At 52.4% G+C, this 18,093-nt stretch overlaps 1 protein-coding gene across 1 annotated transcript; it reads left to right on the top strand.

Annotated features, from left to right (window-relative positions):
- Positions 1–2,279: 2,279 nt before the first annotated feature.
- DBNDD1 (dysbindin domain containing 1) lies at positions 2,280–18,046 on the top strand. The gene is made up of 4 exons (XM_081920250.1): positions 2,280–2,431; positions 10,285–10,437; positions 11,025–11,165; positions 14,305–18,046. The coding sequence occupies exons 1-4, from the start codon at positions 2,401–2,403 to the stop codon at positions 14,472–14,474; spliced, it is 495 nt and encodes a 164-aa protein (XP_081776376.1). The 5' UTR covers positions 2,280–2,400; the 3' UTR covers positions 14,475–18,046.
- The last annotated feature ends 47 nt before the right edge of the window (positions 18,047–18,093 follow it).

The following is an 18,093-nucleotide window of genomic DNA, read 5'->3' as shown; positions in this document are numbered from 1 at the left end:
TGAGAGAGAGGCAGGTGGAGTCCAATTACAGGCCTCCTCAGCTTTGCCTGCTGAGCTCTCGAAGTTTGTTTTAATCTCCAAGGCTGAAACAATGGCCTCACATTTAGCCTTGACCCCAATGGCCTTGTGTTAATTACTGTACCCAGAAGCCCCATCCTCTAGCTAAATTGCTTGGTTGCCCAGGCTAAGAGGCTTCCCTTCATCAGCTCTGTCCACCTGTGCACCCCTAGCCCACTGGGGGGTCGTCGGTCATGGCATTGTTCCCTCTGGTTCTGATGGTAGAAGCTATTTGTGTACTGTACACAGAATGGACCACTTTGACCTCCCAGAGAGGCCAGGGACATGCAGCTCCTGCATTAGCCAACCTTTCCAAACCTGGATTAAAGCTCCCATCACCTCCAGCCAGCAGAGCTGCAGGATGCTGGGGGCTGATGGGAGCACAGCTGTGCTGGCTGGAGGTGACAGGAGTTGCAGGTCAAAATATCTAGAGGATCCAAGCTGGGGGAGGCTGGTCTTGACCCTAAGCGAGTAACATTTGTTGAGATTCATGTGGTGAGAAGGAAGGAAACGGGTAAGCAAGCAAAGTGACCCCACCAGTGAAAAAGGGTGGCCTGCTGCTTCACACAGCTATGTGGAGAGCACTTCTGACAGTGTGCAGAGTGCACCTGCAGGGTCAACTAATCAACCATTATTTCATTGAGTTATTTGATTTGTATTTATTCTATGGTGGAACTAAAGGATTTCTGACAGAGGCTGGATTCCAGGAAACATTGGGACCCAGTTGCCTAGATTAGGATGCCATGCATTGCCTATGGCACATTGATTCCCACTATTCGCTTTCACCCTAAGCCTGCTAGAGCAGTGTTTAGACTTCTGCCTTCTGCTTCGGTCCTGCACGGATACCTTGTTCCAGGAAGACAACAGCCAGGGGGTTTCTCCTGTTGGCATTGCTTAATTGGGGCTTTCCGCTTGGATTTCTGCCTGGATCTGTTCTTAGAAGCTCTTGCTTGGGGGTGGGGTGGAGTAGAGTGGGGTGGGATAAAGAAAATGGAGGTTTTGTAGCCAGAGACTGGAATAAAAGCCTAGTGCAGCTCAGCTGGCAGAGATGCCAGCTTCCCTCCATTCCCCGCTGGGGACATGGGAGGTGCAAAGCACGACTGATGAGAAAGAAGCTTCTCTGTGGCTCTTCCAGAAAAAAAACAGAAAAGCAAATCTCCATCTGGGCTTGCTGGTTCCCCAGGGATACTGAGCCTGGTGGGAGACAGGCGGTTTTTAATGTCTACACAGAGAAGTGGTGCTGTCCTAGGGAGTCCAAAGATTTATTGGGGGTGCAGTAAATTCATAATAGGAGCCTTGCTGGAGGCCCCATCTACTCCCACATCCTGTTCTCACAGTGGCCAGCCAGGTGCCCCAATGGGAAGCCCAGAAGTGGAACATAAGTACAACAGGAGCTGTCTCCCCACCTGTGACTCCTATCAGCTGCATCTGATCCTGTACAGGCCATCATAATCAGCAGTCCTGGACAGCCTTATTCTTTATGAATTTCTTGCAGTGCTCAGTCTGATGCCCACAGGCATCATCTTCGTTCCACCCTCAAACCCACAACTCCCAGCCCTCCTCTGCTGTTGCCCCACCCAGCAACTGAAATGCTCTGGTAGACTGTCCCTGAAACTGGAGGTTTTTCGTTCTTAGCAACAGACTTCCCCATAAGAATGTCAAAACAAGGCTAAGGTTCTGGGTCAGACCAAGGGCTGTCTTCACCCAGTGCTGTCTCCGGGGTCCTCACAAGAAAGGAGTGAAGGTCGCGCAGCGCCCTCTCCCCCCTCTCTGAAGGAGGCCTCCGTCTCTGCTTCTCCCTGGCCATGGGTCCAGCAGCTCCGCTGCAAGCCTGCCATTCAGAAGGTCTCTTCCCCTGACTTCAGCGGGATGCGGATTGCGCCGGGAACTCTGCACGTGCTCAGAGGCGCTCAGCTTTTCGACGTTCCAGGGCTCCGATTTCGCGAGGCGGTCGGAAAAGGTTCCGGAGGGAGCCGAACGCCCAAGTCAGCCCAGCAGCCCGCTGGGTGAGCCGGTGGTGCGGACCGGCAGGCGAGCCATTCGCGCGCTGGCGCGGCCGCCTCCCGCGCACCCCGCCCCCGTCCCCTCCCCTCGGCCAGTGCCTAGCGGCGCTCCTCGACGGCCGAGGTGGGGGGCTGCCGCGGCCGCTGCTGCGCCTGCCTTCCTGCCTCGCCCCCCGCCCGAACCGGCCGGCCGGCCGGCCCCGCTCCTGCTCCTCCCCGGCGATGAGCGCTCGGGCTGCTGGCGCGGCTGGTGCAGTGACCAGAGCGGCGCGCACGGAGGCGGCGACGGCTCGTCAGGCGGAGGAGCGCACGAACACAGCGGCTGCAGCAGCCCGGACGCATGGAGGGGCCGGGAGGGGCCGCCACCCCGGGTAAGTGCGCCGCTCGCGACGGAGGACGCAGCCCTAGCGGGCGCCCTCGCTCCCTCCCTTGGTGGATCACCGGAGTAAGTGGGGCCGCCGCCCCGATGCCGCGGTGAGGGGCTCCGTCTCGCCTGCAGCGGGCGCTGCTGCGCAGGAGCTGCCCGGACGGGCAGGAGGGCGCCTCGGACGCTCCGAGGGGGCAGTTGGACGGGGCCGCTAGCCTCTCCCTCCCCGCGCTGGCCAGGAAGGGTCCCCAAGTGGACTGACCTGTCCCCGGCCGCGAATCATAGGGTGGTGACTCGGGCGGAGGGCGCCTTGGGGATCCCACCGCGCGCCCCCAACTTATGCGAGGCGCCGCGGAGTGTGTCCGGGGAGGATGGATGGGGCGCGCAGTGGGGTGTGACCGGAATGCTCCCGGAGTGGAGTCTGGACTTCTGGGCCGGGGAGGGTGTGGCTGCCTTGGGCGCGGTGCGGAGGTCGCGTTTGGGCACGTTTGTCCATTGCCGCTTTGCAAGAGGCTCCGGGGTGATGCGGGCTTGGAGGGCCCGATGGAGCTGGCTGCCTTGCGGGGCGCCTGCTTGGCACTTGGGGCTGCAAGTTGCCTGGCCGGCTGCTTTGAGTGGAGCGGGAGGGAGGGAGGCAGCAGTTCCAGGGGTCTTGCCTAGGGCAAGTAGTGTGCGCCCTCTCCACTTTGCTCCAAGCTGGAGAAAGATCTCTTCCCTATCCCTCCTAGAAGCAGGCAGAAGATCTTTCAGCTGCCCCAGCTGTGGCACCCCTCGAGGGTATCGTCCCTGTTCCACATCTGGAGCCCAGCAGGCGAGGAAAGGCAGCCCAGCAGCCCGATGCCCTGGCCAGATTCCCTTGACCAGGGCAAGCCCGCGGGCAGGCTGGTTCTCCGCTGCCGGAGGGAAGCGCCTCCTCGCTGCTGCCCTGCCGTTGGGAAGATGCTGAGACAGGCCCAGCATCGGAACCCGCAACGAGGGCCCCCTTGTGCTTCACAAGCGCTCAGGATGAGGCGAGTTGTCCCAGGACCCCGCCGGGCTTTGCTTGTTTTTAATTATAGACCTCGCGCAAGAGCGCCCTTGAGCATCTGCAGAGTTCTTTCCTCTTTTCGCTGAATAAACTCAATCAGCACCCTCCCCAGGGCTTGAGCTGCTGATTGATGCGTGTCTTGCCCTTTTACCCCAACTCTCTTGGCCACCAGCAGGGGGCGGGAAGGGGTGCTGAATAATATTGGAGAGATAAAGCGTGAATTTCATTCAGGCCCCTGCTACCTTCCTCCTCCCCTCACTCCACCCCATACACATTTATGGAAAGGCTTCCATCTCTGACTGGCCTGATTCCTGGCAGCTCTTGCTTTGAGTATCCGCAGCCAGCCGTTTATTCCCCGTACCAAACGCGCAGCTTCCATCAGTCCAGGCCCGGTGACCTGGAGCGCCTTTCACTTAATATGAGTCAGCAGCAGTTGTGAGAATCTCTACACACACACACACACACACACACACCCTCCTCCAAGCCCCCTTCCTTCAGCTGCAGGGGGCAGGCTGGGAGAGGAGCTGAGATGATGGGAGTTGAGAGAAGCAGGCAGGCTCCCTCCTTTTTGGGGGAAGGATGTAGATTGGGGAGGGGGCTGCAGGGGGAAGGGGCAGCCAGCGCAGAGCAGCTGGGGTGATTTCCCCAGACAGCTCCAGTCCTTCCAACTCAACAGTCACCAGCAAATTCTCCTAATTGGATTCCTTCTCAACATTTTCCGTTAGGGATGTTGTCAGATTTAGGAGCCTCAGAAGAAGGATGCAATTTCTGAATCTGGCAAGCAGATGCTTAACATTAATGCCTTCTAATGCATCGGCACGATTTTAACATTTAAACACGCACACATTTTCAAACCTGATTCCAAGATCTGGCCAGAGGCATTTCATCAGACACCCAGGGGTGGCTCTAGTATAGTTGGAGTTAGCAGAACCTCTCCTGCTGGAGTCCAGCCCTGGGGGGCCACTTTACATACACAAGGGCTGGCGCAGACCAGCCTCCTATTGGCACAGATAGGTGAGGAATCTACTGAGCAGGAGGAGTCCAGGCATTCATTGGCAGGAGCAGCAAGGAACCTTTCTCTCTCTATCAAGGCAAGGGCCTCCTTCCCTAGGGTGATCTGTAGGGTTTATATACTGTTGGTTGGCAAAACAGATAACAGCAGTGGGTGGGGCTAGGGTCAAAAATGGGCAGTGACATCTCCTTTTCTTTCTCTTTTTGCTATCCATTTTTTCCACTGCTGCCTATTTTCTCTCTCACTTTTAGGCACCCCTTCTTCTCCACCTCTCCCTGTCTCCAGCAGCCCCTTCTCCCCCTCCCCTGCCTACCACTGTCTCTTTCTGGCACCCTTTGTTCTGTCTTTTTGACATCCCCCCCCCGTCTTTTTCTGACACCCCTCCTCTCTCTTTCTGACACCCCTCTTCTTGCTTCCTCTCCCTCTCCACCCAGCAGACTGCCAGGGGAGGAACAGATCCCTCTTGTCAGAGGCCTGAACTGATGGCTTGCAGAGCGTTTTTGCAGTGTGCCTGAGAGCTGCAGGTTGTCCCTGCCCCTGCCTTGCAGCCTACATTTCTGACACAGAAGAGGCAACAGGGGGAGGGAAGGGAAATGGAGACTGGGGGGGGGGGTAGTTGGGGAAGGATATGCATTCATTTCAGAGGAAGCAGAAGAGATCATAAAAGCAGCAGGCACATGAGAATACAAAACCTTATCTAAAACTCTTTTGTTAGAGATAGAAATGCACTATGAAGGAATGATTTTTGCATTATGGTGCTCCATTGGAGAGCAAGCAGAAATAAGATCCTTTAACACAGCATCTCCCTTCTTTCCTGCCCCCCCCCCCGCAGCAGGAATGACCCAAAAATTTCCTTATTAACATTGCACACCCTCCTTTAGAGAAATAAATCTGACATTTAGATGTGGCTGTTACTAGTGACCTCCTGAGTCTGGGCTACTGTGTTTGTTTTGAGCCAACCAAAAGCATGTCAGTGATATTTCAAAAAGGAACCAAGGCTTAAGGATGAGTCAATACTGTAAAGAAGAAAAGAGGATCCTGGCTCAGACTGGCAACTTCTGCTCAGCAAGAAGAGTTGGGGGGAATTGTTGTCCTTTCCCCTAGACTGGAATAACATGTGAATCTATATAATAATACACATACACAAGCCAAGAGTTGGCAACTTGGCACCCATGAGCACAATGGCACCCTTGAGGTCTTGGCCTACCCACCCACATTCACTGTCTTATTGCCTGTGAAGTTGTGTGGGGGGGGGGTCCTACTTTCTCCCCCTTGAAAAGTGTATAGCTATAGCACTAAAGGAGGAAGTTGGAAGAATGTTGCTCTTTCCCACATCCTCTTTCACTTCTATGTATTTTTCAAGGCTCAGATTACGCATTTTATTTAGATCCTTTGGAAAAGCAGAACGCATATGTGTGCATGTGAGCATTTTCACTCTTTCTGTCTCTAGGGATGGGGTCTGTTCTAGGGAGAGACGGGATAAGAGGCATTGGCACGCCTTCAAAATTCCAGATGTGCCCAGAAAATGGTTCCCATGCCAGGTTTCAGCTGCAGAATGAGGAACATGTTCAGCACCTCTGAACATGTGCAGAGAATATTTTGTTTACCACTGGGATGCAGCAAATCCCCAAATACTTAGCTGGTTAAACATCTGTCTTATTTTTGTTTAGATTGGTTTTTATTGGTTATTAAGTTGATTTTAAATGGTTGCATTGGTGGCCACTTTACCAGGAAAGCAGACTACATATGTACGCAGAAAATTAACCAGAAAAATCAACAAACCAATGGGGGTGAGTTTCAAGACAAACCGTAGCCCTGGTACTTCTCTTTTCTGGAGGAAAAAAGCATTCCCTACTGGAGCTGTTTGTAAGGTGGAATCTGCTGATCACCACGAGCTGCTGCAGGTTAAACAGGCAATTCTGACTCAGCAAGGAGTTCTGCAACCTGTAGAATGGGTTGGATGAAATGCAAAGAGTTTGGACAGAATCCAGACACAGTTAAATAAACAGCTCTGTTTGGGCTAGAAGAAAAGCGTGTTTGTTCTGTCTCTACTATTGGAAAAGGACAGTGGATGCTCTTGGACGTTGGGGGCCTCCTTTGAAATGAGCATCACCTCTGCTGGCAATGCTGCACCGCCAAAGCCCCTTCATGACTCTTAGGTTAAAAAACAACCAGATTGTTACCCACACTAGTCCATGTATTCTCCAGGGCCCCATCATCCCAATCAAATAGATCAGAGCATGCTGACTGCAGAACTGGCAAAGAAGGAGCAGCAGCAGCAGCAGCAGCAGCTTTGGATCCATGGCTTGATTGCTCACAACGTAGTTTGGGAGGCATTCTCAAACCCCAAATGTTGTCAGCAGCTCAGGAAAAGAAGATGTTGCTCTCACTGAAATTCCCCCTTTCACTGCCCTTGCTTTGAGCTGGCTAAATGGAGACTTCTTGTTCTCTCTGCTCAATGCTAATAGTTTCATTGCCCCTGGAGCAAGCAAGGGCTGTGGGCTCCCTTCCCCTTAGCTCCAGTCCATTAGGGAATATTGCCCCTCGCTTCATTCAGTGCTGCTAGTACATCTCTATTGGGAATCAATGCCCAACTCCCCCACCCTCCTCCTGCTGAGCACATTGCGCTGCTGCTGCACATCTGTGGATGAGAGGAGGAGGCATGGAAATTAAAGAGCACTTTGTTTTTCCAGCGTGATGTGCAGGGATGCTACAGCAAAATTCTGTAAGTGCACATATACACACACACTTGCAATCATGTGAGGGTACGCTGGAGGACTCAAATTCAGGACACAAGTGCTGGACGAGGGTAGTTTTGTGGGGGAGAGTGATGTGAAAAACGAGAGCAGCGTTGACCATGGGTCTTCCCAGCACATCAACATGCATGCTTAGCTAGCTGGGATTTGCATTTATGTTCTGGGTAACAGCACCAACATCCTGCCTTTAATGAGCGGGTGGGACCCAGCCTGCCAATCATTTGTGGCACAAACCTCATGTGCCCCTGTTGTAGGGTGCCAGTTGCCTGATAGCTGGCACGGTGCTGGAGCAGTGCCTGTGTGTGGCCTTGGCACAATGGATGAGGCGGAGAGTGATTTCCCAAGCTCAGAGGTTCTGCTTTTCTGTGTCTCTCTAGCTGAGCCCTTTATATGAGTGGACTGTGCAGACACAGCCTTTCTGGCACCAGCCATGATGTAAAGAGGGAGAGGGGGCACACATGCAAAGTCCTAGCACCTGGAGAGGGTCATGAGTACCACAACAGGCCCCTGACTTAGCTGCCAACACTGGGCAAAGTGAACGTCTCATCAGAACATCTGGGGAGACCTGAGCTATGACCTACAGGGAACACCAAAGAAGAGGATTTACTACAGGAGCCTTCCCCAACCTGGTGCCCTCCAGCTGTTTTGGACCACAATTCTCATCATCCCCAGCCAGTGCTGCTGATGGGAATCATACACCAAAACAGCTGGAGGGAATCAGGTTGGGGAAAGCTGCTGACTCAGAGTCTCTCATTGTGTGACTGTTCTAGACTTGTGCAATTGCATTGCTGGGATTACCTGCACATACCGAAGCCAAGGCTGCTGGCATGTCTTCCATCCCTTGGGTACAAAACTGATGGCCATGGAGTAGGGGGTCAGTGGGGAGACATCTGAGCACACATAGCCCATGGCTCACAGTCAGGACAGTGGCTCTGGTGGCATCTTCCTTCCTCCTGACAGACCAGCCTTTGTTCTGGGTCTGCCTGCCGGCCTGCTCTCAAACAGACCAGTCTTTTGTCATTGCAACTCCCAGCAGCAGCTGGTTCCTTAGCAGGAGCCCCAGGTTCTTGGTACCCATCTGTAAATTGCCCTGGGAGAAAGTGCCAACCTTTCTTCCTTTGCCACTCTTCAGGCAAAGCCAGCTGCTGCGCTTCCTGTTTTGTCCCACACCTCTCTGGGTAGCTCTAGGAGTCCTTTTAGAGTTATGAGGCAGGGGGTGCTTAATACTCATCCCCCTTTCCTGGATGAGCTCTTCATCCAAGGCTGAGCAAACAGAAGAAAGGGCAAGGAGAAGGAAGGAAACAAGGGCTAGGGAGGGGTGTATCAGGTGTCTGCCTTTGCAAACACAGCCCCTTTGTTAATAGCCTCACAGCTGCAAAGAGCCTCTTGCGGCAGATTGTGCAGCTTTGCTCATTTACCCCCTTTTTCAGTTTGGGGTGCCCATCCTAGAAGAAAGCTGCACAATGATGCTTTGAAGCCTGGATATCTCAGTTGGTTAGAGCGTGGTGCTGATAATGCCAAGGCTGCAGGTTCGATCCCTGTATAGGATAAGGTTACGAGATGTCCCCGTTTCCTGGGGACATTCCCCAGATTTACAGCTTTCTCAGCATTCACATGTACATAGCAAACAATAAGTGTCCCCGGATTCATTTTTAAAATCTGGTAACCTTAGTATAGGACAGCTGCCTATTCTTGCATTGCAGGGGGTGGGACTTAGATGATCCTCCGGGTCCCTTCCAACTCTACAATTATATGATTCTAAGACCATGAGCCCGCAGAAGTGCATCTGTGTGGCTTGGCTTGGCCTGAACGGGAACCACGTAAAGAGGGAAATGGGAAGGGAAGATGAGAGGACAAAGACCACAGGGGTATTGCAGGTTGGCATTCCTATTACGTAAAAAAGAGGGCACAGATTTCCATATGAAATTTTATATGTATGGATGTACAGCCAGGCGTCCTTTTCTCATAGTAGCTACCCAGATGCCAGTGGGGAACCCTCAAGCAGGAGCTGAGCCCAAGAGCCCCCTCCTCACTTTGATTCCCAACAACTGCTGTTCAGAAGCAGGTTGCCTCTGACTGTGGAGGCATTGTGGCTAGTAGCCACTGACAGACTTACCACCAATGAATCTGGAAGGCCTTTGGTTGGCAGAGGCTTGGTTAAGGGCTTGGAGTCGAACAGAAAGCTATTAAGGAGTGATGCTGCAGGAGGAACCTGCAGGAAGAGCAACAGCAAATATCTTAAGCTGAAGTTTAAGTGGAAGAACCGTGGGAGACGCTTTTGACATGGTGCCAGTCTGTGCTAGATGCAAGGAGGGGATAAAACACACACACACACACACACACACACACACACACACACACACACGGGAGACAGCCAAGTTGCAGCTAGACACGGTTGACGTGGCAGGCTGGATTAACCCTTGCAGCCGAATTCAGCACAGGAGGGTGAAGAAATGCAAAAATGGAGAGCCAAAGAAAAGAGGAATGCTGTGGCTTAGCTGAACGGTGACCCAACACCTGAGCTTTGGTAGAAGCAGGGGGTGGAAGTTGTTCCTTGGTTTCTCATCTGCCATGAATAAGTTGCAAGAGTGGCCTGGATAAAGAGCTGGAGTTTAAGGACAGAGAAGCATTAGAAAAGCCTGTCCAGCATCCTGTTCTCACAGTGGCCAATGAGGTGCCTATGGGAAACCCGCAAGCACAACCTGAGTACAATAGCACTCTCCCTTTCTGTGGTTCCCAGCAAGTGGTCTTCAGAAGCATTATTGCCTCAGACTGTGGAGGCAGAACCATCGTGGCTAGTAGCCATCCAGGCTGGTGGTCAGTTTAGGGGTCTGTTCCCAGAATTCACTGCAAAAACAAAGGGCAGTCCCACTTAGCTTCCTTCATGCCAATTGGGGGGAGGCTTTTATGGGAAACAGGCCTCTCCTACCTGTTGGCCACCAAGCCTGACTGTATCCACCTGAACTGAAAAGGGATGCTGATGCTGGGTGGGTCTGATCAGGCCTGCGTAGTGATTCTCCCTCTGCTCTCCTGAAAGCAGATGCAACCCTTTGTCGTTTCAGAGCTGATTAAAGGGGCCCAAACGCCAGAGCGGCTGGCCCCCATTATTGTACCCATACATGGACTGGTGGAAGAGCCCCACAGCCCCCCTGCTGAGGAAGAAGGAGGGATCCCAATCCCCACTTCTGGGCTGCTGCAGGTTGCGGAGCGCAGGCGTAAGTAAAACCTGGAAGGAAGGAGTTGGCTCTCTGCTGGCTGTAGGAGAAGGCAAAGAGCTTTCTGGGCCCCTAGCCCAGCTCAGCAACTCCCCCTGAGACCCTGGACTCCCTTACAGCTGCATCTCCTGGGAGCTGCAGGAAGGCCCATCCTGGGAGCTTACCACAAATACTTTGCATTCATTTAAAGTGCAGAGGCTAAAAGGCTGAGCTACAGAATCAGGAAAGCAGTGGCGTAGTGTGGGTTGTCAGCACCCGGGGCAAGGCAAGTAATCTGCGCCCCCTAACCCGTGGATTTGCACCCCGTGGATTTGCGCCCCCTTACCCTAACCCCCAGATGTTGCACCCGGTGCGGCCGGCCCCCCCTGCACCCCCCATGTTACGCCACTGCAGGAAAGTCCCTGGCTCAAATCTTGCCTCGGCCATTAACTCACCAGTGTTCCCTCTCATGCCTCAGTCTGCAGACCATCTGCAATGTGGGGAGGGCATGTCCGAGTCCAGGACAACTGACCCTATCAGAGGGCCTTCTCATCTGTTCCCACACTGCCTAACTGGTCATGGTTCTCACTGACATCTTGTCTCCACAGAACCTTTGAGCAGCGTCTCCTCCCTGGAGGTGCACTTTGACCTTCTGGACCTAACTGAGCTTACAGACATGTCTGACCAGGAGCTGGCAGAGGTCTTTGCTGACTCCGACGATGAGAACACAGGCAATGAATCCCCTGCTGGTAAGCGTGGTCTCTCGATTGAATCTTAAACCAATTAATTATGCAAGCTTTAAAATGGAGGAACTAATTAGTCAATTCCAACTGCATACATCTGCATAGACCTAAGATAGGTTGGGGGAGAAATTCAAAAGAGGGATCAGCAAGCTGTGGCGCTTGAAATGTTGCTGGACTACAACTCCTATCATCCTTGACAAAAGAGCGCAAGATGAGACTGCTGGGTCGAGCCAACGGCTGCAGATCTAATGATCAATGTGGCACTCATCCTGCTCGGCATGTGGGGAGAGGCAATGTCACATAAATTGGCTTTACAAAGCAGCTAAGCAAGTGCCTTATCGGGGGGGGGGGGGTTCCAGCTGACACCTTTCCACCCATCCCACCCTCTAGGAATCTCACTTGCAAGTGTGAGATTACTTAGGAGAAGCTTATCTGGAGAGGCGACTCTGCTCTCCAGTTCTGATCCTAGAAAATGTTCTAACCACAAACAAAGTTGCCGTTTCTGCAGCTTCTTAGAATGCTTTCCTTTTTATACCATAGTTCCTGCTGGTTGGGATTAATGTTGTTACCCCATTCAGTAGGATTTTATTGATTTCAGTATAATTCTGGTCTGTTGTTCCCCTCCCCAGGCTTTAAGTTTAACAAGAAGCAGTTCAGACATGATGCCACAAAGGGCCTAAGCATCAGATGTATGCCCTGAGATCTGTTGCCTTCCAACCTGAAGCATACTCAATTGCAAAATGGCAACTCTGTATGGTGCCTTATGGCTCCGCAAAATATGTTTCTGTACTCGGGTGCCCTAATTTCCTTTTTCTTTTTCGTCATGCATCTAATTCTCAAAATTAGTTTAAAAAAAACTGTTGATGTTCAGTGCACAAGAGTGAGTCTATGAGGCCCAATTCTTGCAGCGTAATCCTATCCATCTCTAGCCAGAGGTAAGTCCCACCGAGTTCTATGGTGCTTACTGCCAGTTAAGTGGGAACAGGATTGCAAACAGAGTAAGATGCTTTTAATCAGCTAGGCAAGATCTAGGGCACAAAGACTAGGGCAGTGGCAGGGGGAAGAGTGCCTGGCAACTGCCTTGTGGGGCTTGCACATCACCCCAGGCAGAGCTGCTGCGGCAGAAAGGTCACCTGAGCCAATCGACCCCACCTGTGATGATAAGGAACCCAAGCATGGAGTGACAGTGTGAAATCTGCTTAATCAAGCATGCCGGTAGGGGTGTGTGCGCGCCTCATTAAGCAGCCCAGCTGTGCCAAGAGTCTCAGAAAACAGATAGCATTTGACAGGTGTCTCAGAAAAGGAGACACTTTGGCTTAGAGGATGTTCTCTTTGATTGTGGAAAATATCAAGCTTCTCCCTGGGGCAAGCTGGTTCTCCTCTGAGTGATGATGTCCTCATTATCTGCTTGAGGATGATGCGCAAGCTATTGCTCTAGGGAGGGCTTGTGTGCTGTGTGTGTAGGGAGGAGGGAGGGCTCCCCCATCCCAGGATTCCAGGCCCTCTTCTCCTGCCCCTCCCAGAGCAATGGCACGATGAGCAGCTGTGCTGAGAGGGGTATGAAGAGGGTGTCTGCGATGGTGTCTGCGGAAGCAGCAGCTGCATCCCAGTGACACAGATGGAGTGGAAATGCAGATCAGCCTCCTTGGTGGGAAAGTGTGAGTGGAATTAATGAGGAGAGTTCCCTGCACTCTCAGCAGACAAGAAGAGGCAGGGAGGGAAATCCAGGCTGCAGGTCGGCTTTTTGATTTGTTATTATTGGCCATCATGCGCATGGATCACACAGAATGAGGCGAGCAGACTCTCAGGGGATCTGCCAAAAACACCCAGTGGATCCCACACCTCTGTTCTACTTCTCCACAGAAAATGCGGGGCTCAAAGTCCTCCCTCTTTCACTGGGAGGCTGCATCTGGAAAGGGAGCCTATTTGATTTTGAGCAGGCCTTGCAAAATGTATTGGCTGCACAGGCCACAAGTACAGCAAGGGAGACCCACGTGAGCTGCGCATCAAGGCCCCACGGAACTAGCTGGATGTGTCCTTTGATGTGGACACAGCTGGGAGCTGGCGTGGCGCATGACTAGCTGCCCCTCGCCGGAGTGGGAGGACTTTGTGTTTCTCACTGAGAATTTTAAGTTGTTTTAATCTGCTTCTCTTCTGCTCTGCTGCTGTTTTATCTGCTTTGGATATTTGTTTTGTTTTTATTGTACATTGCTTCAGATAGCTGCCTTTGACACCCAGTATGTGGAAAGATGGGTAATAAATTAAGGGCTCGTCCAAACTTGACTTGTATTTTGATTGCATTCTGCCCTGATTACTGTACTTTTCCATCTATAAGATGAGGGTCTTTAATTTAAACATTAGCTTTAAAATTATCCCTCGTCTTATACTTGGGTAGTGCAGAGTGGGGTTGGGCGATTGGTCACAGCTGCGAGCAGGAGATTCTCAGTGGCAATAGTGCTGGTGATTGGTGGCTGTGAGAAGGGCTGCTGGCGATTGGCTGCCATTTTCCATTTTCTTAATTTGAAGTCCCCCAAAATAGGGGGCGTGTTATATATGGAAAAATACGGTAATTCCCCAGGGTCCGAGAGGTTTTCTCATTGTTCTGCAGCTGTGCCTTGCGAAAACCAGTTCTTACCCACTGAACTGGATCTCCTCAGATGCATGGAAAATCCGAAGAGAGATGTTGCTTACCGAGCTTCTGAGTCAACGGGTACAATGGATTTTTCTCAAGGCACAGCCACAGAACAATGGGGAAACTCTTAGACCTGGGGGAATTAGTTGGTACACGATGCAATCAAAATACGGGTAGACGAAAGTGTGGCTGAGCCCTGATTTTTGCAAAATCTCCAAGAAAGAAAGAAAGAGAGAGAGAGAAAGAAGGAAAGTTTTGAGCTTTTTAAAACAGGAAATTTGCCAAAAAAAACCCCCAACACTTCCAATGTAGGCTGTCATATACCTGGATTTTCCCAAACATTCTAAACGATTTCTGAAAATTCTGCCTGGACACTATTTTTGGCGGACAAATCCCCAGATATGTCTGGGAAATTCCGGACAAACGGCAGTCCTAACGAAAGGTCTGTCGGTGTGAGGAAGCAACCAGGTGTGCTGGTCAGGTCCCGACCTGCCTTTCTTTCTCTCGGCATAGGTCTGCACCCCCACCCCCACCCTAACCCCCGGGCCGGCTACCTGCGCTCCCCATCCTGGACGAGGTCAAAAGGTGAACAGGGCCGGGAGAAGAAGCACCTCAGCGACTCAGAGCTCCAGGCCAGCAAAGCAGACACTTTCCTTACTGTGGAGAAGCCGAAAGAAGAATAACCAGAGCCAGACCAAGGTGCCAACACTCACTCTTGCACTAACCACAAATTCCAAGCAATTTGTGACCTTAAGAGACATTCATTCTGCCTCCTCCTCTGCCTCCCTCCCTCCCTCCCAGGTCAAGACATTTGCCAGTCTTGCTGGTTGTGTAAAAATCATCTCGCTTAGCCCCCGGCCATGAGTTACATTTGCCCATCAGGACCTTCTCTGCATTGCCATCAACACCAAGCAGCAGATGCCACGTCTAGGGGAGACGGCTGCAGCCCTGTTTCCCTTAGGCACTTTTGAACCTTTTGCTGCTACCTTCTCAACAAAGCCAGTGGCGATGGACACACCAACAAGAGGCTACCTTGCTGGGGACGAGTAGAAACGGGAAAGGGAGAGCGGCTTGAAGCACACAGCAATAGAGAAAAAGTCCCCCTTCTTCAGCCACGTGCCTTGAGCAATGCTGGGGTGATGGGAGGCAGCGTCTCAGCCAGGGAAAGGAACCTTGTTATACCAAAGGAACCTGGGGGAACTCAGAACCATTTCTACAACACTTCCAGGATATGTGATGAAGCCAAAAGTCCAGCTGCCAGGAGAACCTGCTGGGAAAGGGTGGAACCAGCCCTCACTTCCGAAAGCACATTTTCTTCCCGGTGGCCTTAACTCCCAGCTGCTGCTTTGGGGTTTTGGTCTTCTTAGCACACAGCATCCACAGGCTTGGCCTGGCTCAGCATCAGGGCAGCTGCACGCTTCTCCTCCTGCAACTCTGTGCATTCTCACAACTGCTTTGAAGCCAGGAAGGAGCAGGGCCGAATTGAGCAGCTAAGTACGTCCCCTTGTGAACTGGGGAGGCCTCTTTGTGCCAGTGGAAAGAGGCACGCTGCTGAGACTGCTTCTTGCCCCGTTGTGCATTAAACCAGAAGCTCTCAGCCAAGTGCTGGACCCAGCTTGTGTTTTCCCTAGTGGTGGCCCTCTGGTGCCTGAATGCCCTTGTAGCAGGGACAGGGAGTTAGTTCAGTCTCTGGGGTCCCCTTCAGCACAGGCTCCTTCCAAGGCTTACACACCCTCTTGTACCCTATTGAGGTTTGGGGGCCTCAGAAACTTTGGGGGCCCACTGTCCAGTTTACCTTACCTTCCTCACCATGGCTGGTCAGCCACTTGGTGTTGCCGCTTGGCAGACTGGGCACCTGCTGTTGGCACCCAGTTAGCTAGACCCAGAGGGTTGCATCCCCTCTCTCCCCCTCTCCTCTCCTTCTCAGGATGGGAAAGCCAGGATGGGGCAGGAACAGCAGCTTCTCTCTCCCAGCCTGACACCATTCAAATCATGTTGCTCCATTCACTTTGCAAATGTGCCGCAGTCCTTACTGGGTTTGCTATCGAAACATGCCTGTCAGTGACATTGAACCGGAGGCTGAGAGGTGGCGACTTGCAGCTGAGGCCATTCAGTTAGGTGGGACCACAGGCCAGAGCTCAGCCCAGCCCTCTGATCCATCAACCACACTGACTCTCCGGACCTCCAATGGAGATGGGGGCACTGCACAAGCCCCAAAGCCTACAGAGTAACTGCACAGCCCTGTTCTGGGTGACTGCATCTTTCTGGGGGCGGGGGGGGGGGGAACGGCTCCACAGCCTGAGACACCGCAGTAGCCATGGGCGAAGGGAATGCTGCATTTCTTTACAGCCACCAAGAGAGGTGGTCTGGGCCTTAGTTTAAAGCCGGTTTCCTTGCCAAACAGATCAGAGGGCAACAAAATCTTCTCCTGCATTCCTGGGATGAGTCTGTAGCAAGCAGCAGCCTCCATCCTCTGCAGCAAAATGCTGGCATCTTAAGGCAAGAGGGATTTGTGTCAAGACAAATGGAGCTGCAGATGCGTTCCTTCCTCCTCTTTGGGAATTCAAAAATGCACAGCCCTCAGCCCTCTCCACTTTGCCTGCCACGCCAGAGGAGATAAACTTTCAAGCCCCATTGTGGAGCGCAGAGCATAGATGACGAGGACTCTGAGGCCTGTCCAGAGTTTCACGGCTTAACAGATAAGCATCTGCTGATTGCAGCACAAGCTGATCTCGCAGCCAGCTGAAGTGGAAATGCTGGTGTATCATGATGCCCAGATGACACATGAGCCACCAGGGAATGTGTGTGTGTGTGTGCATGTGCCGAGAGGGGGCTCAGGGAGAACAACAGCTGCCTGCTTCCCAAATTGATCCTTTGCTTCCACAGCCAAATTCAGCTGTTTGCAGGGATGCTCTCAAGTGCATCCACACCCTTCCAGTTCACGAAACCCAGTTTGTTGTTTATAACACAGGAACCAGAAGCCAACCCTGGAACCCTGAGTCCCTGTGCCAATTTAAGCTGGATCTAACTGGGGCTTGTGGCAGAAGAGGGACAACACTGAAAAGCAGCCACTTCTGGAGGACGTGAGGCTGGTTTCATCCTTGCTATGATCTGAGGAACAGTCAGCTTTGTTGGCCAAAGTGGAGGCAGGAAGCTGCAGCAGGGATACCACCAGATCAGCACAATTACAGAGGCCCAGAGGCAAGGGGAGCCGGGGAGCCAAAGCCACTTCCCTGGTGCGCTGCATTTTTCTCACTTGGCACAGCGACAGCATCAAGGCCACTTGAAGGCAAAGGCCATGAAGCTCTTCCAGGTGGCAAGTTCATGTTTCCATCAAGTCCAGCCCCCTCATGCTTGGAGACTCACCTCTGGGTTGCTCACTCTTGGCAAAGCACAATTCCTGTGGACTTGCATTGTGCACAGTTGGCCTCAATAACCCTGACAGATCACCCCTGGGGTCTCCGCTCAAGAGCTGCTGGAGGCTGTCCTTCACAGCAATCAGGGTTTCTTAAAGCCACAGAACCAAATTTTCTAGGAGCAGCAGCTAGAATGATCCATACCGTTCTCTCGCTCCCTCCTTCCTCATGCCAACAGGTCCAGCCAGTTGTTCAGCTGGGGGCTCCTTTGCTCCCTCTGAAGTACTCAGCACACGCAACAGTATTTACCTGGGCACAGAGGACCAAGCAGAACTTTTCTGCAGGCACACAATGAACAGGGGTCAGGAAGGCAGGAGGTGGCACTTCCAGATACTTCTTGCCCAGCTCTTGGCCTCTCATTGGGCAAGGTGTAAGAGCTGGCAAAACAAAGTCTCAGTTGCTCTGGCTGAGGCAGTGTGGCAGAACTACAGCTTTTACAGGAGCCAATCAGAAGTGTGCTGGATATCACCTAACGATGACCCAACGTGTCCTTTGCTGTTCTTGGGGCTGGGCCGCAGCGTTGACTCTGTCACACAATCCACTTGCTGGTGCCATGAGCAGGAAAACTGCCCAATCAACCGTGCAGACCCAGGTCTTACCTTGAAGATGCCCTGCACACCACTGTCTTGTCATTCACCCAACAGATGTGTATAATCCAGGTTTCTGCACTTGGGGTTTGAAGTTTGAATGTGCCCAGTTATGGTTTATTGCTGCCCCCCTCCAACCCCTGGGTCAGACAGCAGTGGCCTCTAAAGCTGTGGAACAGACCCAGCAATAGATCACAGGGTGTGTCCTGTCCTGGCAATGTAGTCTGAACCATTAAAGCAAAATCATTGCTTTTTCTGTTGTTTTGCTTTGTTCTTATGAAGCAAGGAAACAAACAAAC

This window comes from Podarcis melisellensis, assembly GCF_964234715.1.
Source record: "Podarcis melisellensis genome assembly, chromosome: 8".
In the NCBI taxonomy this organism is placed as follows: domain Eukaryota; kingdom Metazoa; phylum Chordata; class Lepidosauria; order Squamata; family Lacertidae; genus Podarcis; species Podarcis melisellensis.
Note: the sequence above shows the minus strand (reverse complement) of the source record. Positions and strands in the feature narration are given on the sequence as shown.